This window comes from Gymnoscopelus braueri, assembly GCF_963280865.1.
Source record: "Gymnoscopelus braueri genome assembly, chromosome: 8".
NCBI lineage: Eukaryota > Metazoa > Chordata > Actinopteri > Myctophiformes > Myctophidae > Gymnoscopelus > Gymnoscopelus braueri.
This window is the reverse complement of record NC_137609.1, coordinates 53,975,822-53,984,275: the sequence shown is the minus strand read 5'-3', so window position 1 is coordinate 53,984,275 and position 8,454 is coordinate 53,975,822. Positions and strand designations below refer to the sequence as shown.

General features: G+C 37.1%; 1 protein-coding gene across 1 annotated transcript; it reads right to left on the bottom strand.

Annotated features, from left to right (window-relative positions):
* Positions 1-1,406: 1,406 nt before the first annotated feature.
* Positions 1,407-7,366, bottom strand: LOC308090945 (carbonic anhydrase 15-like; the record flags this gene model as incomplete). The annotated part of the gene is made up of 8 exons (XM_080436218.1): positions 1,407-1,514; positions 2,309-2,472; positions 3,776-3,848; positions 3,956-4,045; positions 4,724-4,878; positions 6,308-6,484; positions 6,596-6,625; positions 7,309-7,366. 8 exons carry the CDS (start codon positions 7,364-7,366, stop codon positions 1,407-1,409), a joined length of 855 nt encoding a protein of 284 aa, XP_080292344.1.
* Between the last annotated feature and the right edge of the window lie 1,088 nt (positions 7,367-8,454).

Below are 8,454 nucleotides of genomic sequence, written 5' to 3'. Positions count from 1 at the left end.
AACAGTAAGCTACTTATTTCACTAGTAGTTCTTATAATACAATATTGAAAACTTCTCTTAAATGAGTGTATTCATCCAAATGAAAGGTCATACAGCATAATTTGAGAAGAAAAGACATAAGATAATTGGTTCCAAATTGGAACCAAATGCCCCAAGGCATTTGGTTCATCTTGCCCCATGGCCACCATTTTGACCTAACCTGGCTAGCTTAATGCTTCAGGCTAATCTTTAGCTAAATGATTCACCTGGTTTTATACATTGGAATATCACCAACATGCATGATATATAAGTTACAACCTGGGTACATTTGCTTTAAAATATAATTATACCAGAAAAGTAAAAAAATTACTTTGACCAGCAAAAAACACTTTTTTGTGTAGAAATATGCTTATCACTTTGCCCATGTGTCTCTCAACTTCACAGCCAGGTGGAAATGATGGGTGTGTCCTGATTTTAAGGTCACATGACAACTCATGTGTATAGTTTTAAAGATACAGGGGGTGGTTCAACTTACCCAGAGGTTCATCTTACCCCGTTCTCCCCTATAGTTGATTATTTGGGCTTGTTTCTAAAGTGTAGTTGATTATTTGGCCTCGTTTCTAAAGTGTATACACTTTAGAAACAAGGCCAAATCATCAACTATAGTTGATTATTTGGGCTTGTTTCTAAAGTGTAGTTGATTATTTGGCCTTATTTCTAAAGTGTATACACTTTAGAAACAAGGCCAAATAATCAACTATAGTTGATTATTTGGGCTCGTTTCTAAAGTGTAGTTGATTATTTGGCCTCGTTTCTAAAGTGTATACACTTTAGAAACAAGGCCAAATAATCAACTACACTTTAGAAACAAGGCCAAATAATCAACTACACTTTAGAAACAAGGCCAAATAATCAACTACACTTTAGAAACAAGCCCAAATAATCAACTGCACTTTAGAAACAAGGCCAAATAATCAACTATAGTTGATTATTTGGGCTCGTTTCTAAAGTGTAGTTGATTATTTGTCCTTGTTTCTAAAGTGTATACACTTTAGAAACAAGGCCAAATAATCAACTATAGTTGATTATTTGGGCTCGTTTCTAAAGTGTAGTTGATTATTTGTCCTTGTTTCTAAAGTGTATACACTTTAGAAACAAGGCCAAATAATCAACTACACTTTAGAAACAATGGAAACGCTAGATGTTTTGATGCGGTGCCGTGCTGTGTCGTGTCGGGCTAAAGCTGTAGTCGAAAAGCGGCAGATTCAGGGTTCTGATGTAAAGAAATCAAACCAATCAATATACTGTACTGTATGTTTATTAAGCAAGTTTGTCATCATTTACAGCAGTGATCATCATCATCATAGCATCATGGATGAGCTTACAGAATGTAACTAAACAAAGACGGCTGTATTTAGCATCATCAGTCAGTGCTTCCATCCAATGGCAGGGGATGCAGAAACACGCCGTCCGTTCAGAGGCTGTGGTGGTCGATACACGTTGTGGAGCCCAGTCTGCATCGGGAACAGCTTGATCTAAAAACAATATATATAAATAACAGTGTGACACAACAGCAGTGGTGTTAAAAGTACTACATATGTTTACGTTCACCCAAAAAAAAGACTTATTTTCTATCAATTGCACGCCCCATGAAGATTTATTTTTGTTTTTGTCGCATTCCTAAGCCAACAATTTGATGACCGTGTGTATTTCCGGTAGGAGACACAAAGAATCTACTTTGTGTCTCCTACCGGATACATTAGCCGGTAGGAGACAGGAATCACATTATTAGCTTTAGAGGAAGGCAACAAAAACAAATCCATGAATTCAAGGCTTCATGGGGTGTGTAATTGATAGAAAATAAGTAATTTTTTGGTTGACCTACTCCTTTAAGTATGAGTATCGATACCGCAATGTAGAAATGCTCTGTTACGAGTAAAGGTTCAATATAAAAAAATGTTAAAAAAAATGTAAAAGTACAAACGTATTTGAAAGGTACCACAAGTCAAAGTACTCATTATGCAGAAATGTCCCATTTCAAGTTTCCAAAATGTATAGAAATCTTTTGAAAATAGCCGACATATATAGACCTTAGGTGGCTAATGTTGTTTAGTAATAGAAAGCAAAATCTAAAAAGCAACTAAAGTTTTCAAATAATTGTAGTGGAGTAAAAGTACAATATTTGGCTCAGATGTTGTGGAATAGAAGTAAAAGTATTGGAAATACTCAAGTAAAGTACAAATACCTTACAAATAATTGTACTTAAGTACAGTACTTAAGTAAATGTACTTGGTTACTTTACACCACTGGGGTGTGTGTGTTCACTCACCAGTGAGTTTCTAACTTTAATGGGCTCGTGGAACATGGTCCAAACCACTGCCTGGTTGCAGGTGGGGGTGGTCAGAGAACCCCTGTAGCGATAGAATTTGGTCAGATCCACATCTCCAATCAGATCACTGAGAGAGATCATGCGTCTTATCTTAACCGTAGCGTCTGTGAGGAGAAAAATACATTAAAAAGTACATGAATATTGTTGCCATCAGCAGGGTTGCCAGATCTGCTTATTATAATTTCCCCGCAAGATTTTATTTGAAAATAGCCGATCTACAAGCTCACATGTGAGCTTTTCGTGAGAGTTGTGAGCGTTGTGAGCTTTTCAAATAGCTGATGTATATGTTTAAAGTGCTCATGTGGCCCCATAGTCGCTTCTTTTGGGCTGGTTTTCCTAGACCTGGTTCCTTGCTTCTCACAGAATCTGGCAACACTGGCCATCAGTCAGAAACCTTGCATTTCCAGATTTAAAATTATGTTTTTTCATAGATCAATTCAAAGGAAACGTAACTAAATCAACTGTGGGTTCTGGGCTAAAAAGGCTCAACTTCAAAGGAGGTAGACCCAGCACACCAAAAACGGTAAAGTCTTCTTTATTACAACATTGACAACGCTTCGATACGCTTCAGCGTATCGAAGCGTCGAAGCGTTGTCAATGTTGTAATAAAGAAGACTTCTGACCGTTTTCATGAATTAAATGCCCGACATAGTCATACTACAGTGTCACACAAATGTGGCAAAAATGTCCGATCTACAAGCTCACAATGTGTCGCGATAGATCGGCTGTTTCATGTGAAAGTGTGTGTGTGTTAAATATTGAACCAATATAAAGTACAAGAGCTTGTGACTAAATACATTGGAACACATGTTGTTCCCCCTCAATTTCCTGAAAAGTTTTAGACATACGTGGTTTCCACCCGACCACAACGATATATTGGCTTTAAAATTAACCCCTACAGCTTGACCACATTTCTTTAAAAAAAAAAAAAAAAAAAAAAAAAAAATTATATATATATATATATATATATATATATATATATATATATATATATATATATATATATATACACACACACACACACACACACACATATAAATAGCGAATAAGCATCGCGATGTGAGCTTGTAGATCAACTATTTGTCATAAAACCAAGTAGTGGTTAACTACAGAGATTAGTCACAGTCCAGGTGCTGCTTTCACAAACATGGCATAAAAGTTCAACTATCTGCTCCATCATTACAAATATGTTTCCTGAATCTAAAAATAAGCCTTTTCAAAGAATAAAAAAAACAAACTAAAGTAGCAAACCCGCTTTAAAAAACAATTTTAACTAACTGAAATAATTCCAAACTCTAATAAGCTTGCAGCTGAAACAGGGGATCCATTCGGTTCCATTTGTACACTCTCAAGAGTTATGGGTGTCCATGGAAGTAAAAAGTTTGAGAACCATGGCAGTGGACTAACCTTTAGAGGTGAGGTACTTCAGGTAAGAGGTGAAGTCCTTCCATGGTTTTGAGGTTTTCCTTCTGTTTTCCTTCTGCATACAGAGACAATAGGAAATGGTTTATTCATTGTTCATATGTTGCTTCTCAAGCATAACACAGCTATTAGTTTTATTTCCAATAGAAACATGTGGCAACGTACATTTATGAAGAACCCCAGAACGGAGATTCCCTCTGGATGAGCCATGGCCTGGTCCAGAGTCAGACCTTTCTTCAGGCTCACAATGTGCATCTATGGACAGAAAATACATTTTGGTCTTAAAAGTGATTACATTGTCACTTATACTGTACGTTGGCTTGTTTACTGTTGAGTGAGCAAACAATGTTACACATTTGTAGATTTCTTTGTTATTCAAAAATAGCAGATCTACAAGCTCATAGCGTGGCAGCAGTGCCGCGCTATGAGCTTGTAGATCTACTATTTTTGAAAAATCGTGAAAATGTGCAAATCTTTGAATTTATATATTTTTAAAGGGAACATTTGTAACTCAAATCTTTGCTTTTGGGGGTCCCTGGAACAACATATTTTGAGATGGGAGGGGGGGGTCCGCAGCCACATAATTTTGGAGATCCATGACATGAAAACGTTTGAGAACCACTGAATACAGCAACATGCGTTTAAAAAAAACATTTGTAGAATCCCCAGACTCAAAGATTTGATTTACAAATGTTCGCTTTAAAAAAATATGTATATGTTCAAAGATTTGCAAAAATGTTCACGATTTTTCAAAAATAGCAGATCTACAAGCTCATAGTGCGCTATGAGCTTGTAGATCTGCTAAATAAATCTAAAATGACACAGATGCGTTCCCGGTCTTAAAAGGGTTAAGCTAAACATCTGGGGACCCCCAAAATCATCTGGGGACCCCCCTGGGAAACACTGCGGTATATATATATATATATATAATACCTCCATGGGGTATCTGTGTCCATCCACGGTGTGCTCTGAGCCAGGAAGATAGTATGCGTCCTCTCCCCAGTGGAAGTGGAACTGGACCGCAGAGTAGCTTCCATTGAGGCCTCCTCCACTCACTGCAACCCACGCCTCCTCCAAGTCACACTTCACTGAAACCCAGGGGTGGAAAAAGTACTCTACTTAAGTAAAAGTATCAATATGGCTATGTAGAAATACACTGTTACAGTCAGGAAAATACAAATTTACTTGAGTAAAAGTACAAAAGTATTGGTATCAAAATGTTTTTAAAGTACCAAAAGTAGAAAGTACTCATTATGCAGAATTCAAAAGTGTAAAAAAATATTTTGAAAATAGCAGATCTACAAGCTCGACACATTGTGAGCTTGTAGATCTGCTTTTTTTCAAATGGCCGAAATGTATATAAGGCTGAATGTATGTTTTGTAATAATAATCAAAATCTACAAAGTAACAAGTACCTAAAGTTTTCAAATAATAGTGGATTAAAGTATTTTTTTAAGTCAATTAAAAAATACATAGGCATCGAAATGTATGATGTTTTTGTAATTGTTAGATAAGTTGTGTTAAATAAGACGGGGGTAGGAGTAAATACGTTTTGCTTCTTTCTACTCCTTGTTAGGGATGATCGCATTTTAAATGTTTTTTGTTTACTTCATTTGTATTTTATTTCTATATTGTGGCTTTCATTGTTCTTGGTTCTTGTTTTATTTGATGTGTAAGTTCAAAATAAAGTTTATCAAATCAAATCTTAAATTCTCAAAAAGGTTTGAAAAATAGATCTACCAAGCACCCCACAGGTGAGGACACCTCCCATGGATACCCCCCAGGTTCCAGGGGGTCCCCAGCTAAATGAACAGTTCATTTAGCTGGGGACCCCAGCCCCATTAGATTTTTCTGCTTTAAGACAATAGAGGTGTTTTCCCCCCCAAAAAAACATGTTGACACATATTGAATGACAAGACAAAATGTTGGGAAATCTTCCCTTTTCAAATCAGGATCTGTGGCCAAATGACCCAATATGAGAACCAGAGAACCAGAGAACCAGAGTCCAGTCTGCTTCACTTCATGTTGTGGTTATTGTGCGCCATCTACTGGATTCAGAGTGAAACTACAACTTCAGCTCACTGCAACAGTCCCAAGTCAAGTCTTACTACAGTCAGCCTTGGATCTTTTCCACTTTTACTGTCATCAGTGGTGGATGAAGTACTCAAATGTCTTACTTAAGTACAAGTATCAATACTGCAATGTAGAAGTACTCCGTTACAAGTAAAAGTCCGGAATTCTAAATTGACTTGAGTAAAAGTACAAAAGTATTGGAATTAAAATGTAGGCTACTTAAAGTACCAAAGGTAAAAGTACTAAAACGTTTGAAAATAGCAGATCTACTGCTTGTAGATCAGCTATTTTCAAACAGCCTAGGTATACATTTATTTTTTTATTATTTTATAAAAGCAAGTACTCCAGTAATTCACTTGACAAATATTTGACCAGGAGTATCTATACATTGACTCAAGTACGGGGGTTGAGTACTTCACCACTGGATGTAATGAGTATTATTACCTGTGTGGCCAGTGTTGGTCAGAGACTTGAAGACACGCCGCTTGGAGAAGCCGTCGAGCTTGAAGTTCTGGAGTTTGGGGTCAGTGACCACACGGCTGGTGACAATGTTGATGGGAGACTGCCTCGTCCCTCCACAGAAAGCCCCTGACATGTCTCTCCAGTGGCTGGGAGTGTGCTCTGACAGAACAGAATGAAGACTTCATAAATATACCACACACACACACACAAACCAGAGAAGAATGTACCTGCATTTAGATCCAGATGTATAAACACGTTGTCCTCACTCACCACAGCCATGATAGCACCAATCACTGCCTCCTGAAAGGCGACGACATTTTACACTTAAGGCATTTAGCAGCAGTGGTGGAAGAAGTACTCAAATGTTTTACTTAAGTAAAAGTATCAATACTGCAACGTAGAAGTACTCCGTTACAAGTAAAAATCGGGAATGCAAAGTTTACTTGAGTAGAAGTACAAAAGTATTGGTATCAAAATGTGCTTAAAGTACCAAAAGTGAAAGTGCTAAAACGTTTGAAAATAGCAGATCTGCAAGCTCGTGTCGCGATGAGACTCATTGTGAGCTTGTAGATCGGCTAATTTCAAATAGCCTATGTATGAAATAGGGATAAAGTGGTTAATGTATGTTTTATACATCTGCAAAGTAACTAGTAACTAAAGTTTTCAAATAATTGTAATGGAGTAAAAGTACAATATTTGCCTCTGAGATGTAATGCAGTAGAAGTGAAAGCATAGACAATTGGAAATACTCCAGTAAAGTAAAAATTGTACTTAAGTACAGTACTTGAGTAAATGTACTTAAGTTACTTTACACCACTGTTTAGCAGACACTCTTAAGTCTTATCCAGAGCGACTCAGAAGGTAAATATTCACATACATGCAGAGAGACGCATTATGGGGTTAAAGTAGTTGCTATATTAACCAATTCTGTTGGGGACCCCCCTAGATCCCCCTAGAATAATTGTAATTTGTTGTGTGCTCACCAGATGCTGCAGCAAGCATGCTGTAGCACAGACACAGCAGAAGGCAGGATAGTTGCATCTTTGGAAGACACAGAACTGCAGAACGATTGACATTAGTAATGGGTTTACATTGACTGAAAACAATTTATACTGCTATTTCTCTTGCAATACAGCTGTTGCCATGAATACACAATAACCACCATGAAACGTTTATTTTCCAAAAAATATTTTACATCTCCACCCAGGAGTTGCATGTGCCTTCCCAGTATTAAACTGTTCTGGGTTAAGACAATAAAAAAACAAACACGTACTTAACCACTTAACCCCCCGTTATCCATATGGGAGGGTAACATTGGCCAAAAAAGTGTCGATCTACAAGATCACAACGTATTGTGAGCTTGAAGATCGGCTAGGGTTAAGAGATTTGGTGCAGAAAAAAAAAAAAAAAAAAAAAAAAAGAGTCCCATGTACAGATCCAACTCAGGTCCAATGTATTAACTCTAAAACGTTTTAAGTGGTTAAAAAAGTCAACATCCAAGGATGTGGAATAACACTCACCAACCTTTCAAAACAAAAGGACAAGGACGGTGCCTCAATTTCACCAATTTGATTCTGTCCAGACAAGGAAGAGCTAAAGTTTCAGGCTAGTTGTCCGTTGGCTTGAAAGGTTTATTTAAGCTTTCATGGTGATTGAATCACCTGTGACTGGGAGGGCAGTCAATCAATATCACCAATGGTTGGCTAACCTTAGGTCTTCTTAAAGAGACAGTGCATAATAGGGGTCACATGGTAGAGATCAGTCTAATCACAGACACAGCTAAAAATATATTTCTATCATTTCTGAAGTAATGTTTACAGAATAAAGATGAAATAGGGTGGGTGCTGTACACTGAATTATCTTTGTTAAAATAGCCAATCTACAAGCTCACAAAGTGTCATATAACATTGTGATGGGTTGCGAACATGTAATTGTATCTCTCTATGTTTTATTTAGATAAACTTTATATCATCGGGTTATTAACAATCTGAGTGTTTGCTGAAGTAGTGCATACACCTGGATTTTCCCTCCCAATATGATGACCATCATCTACTTATAAATATTAATCATACATATTACAGTGTGATTGGAGAACGCTCCCCCGTGCCCGGACGTAGCCCTATTATCAC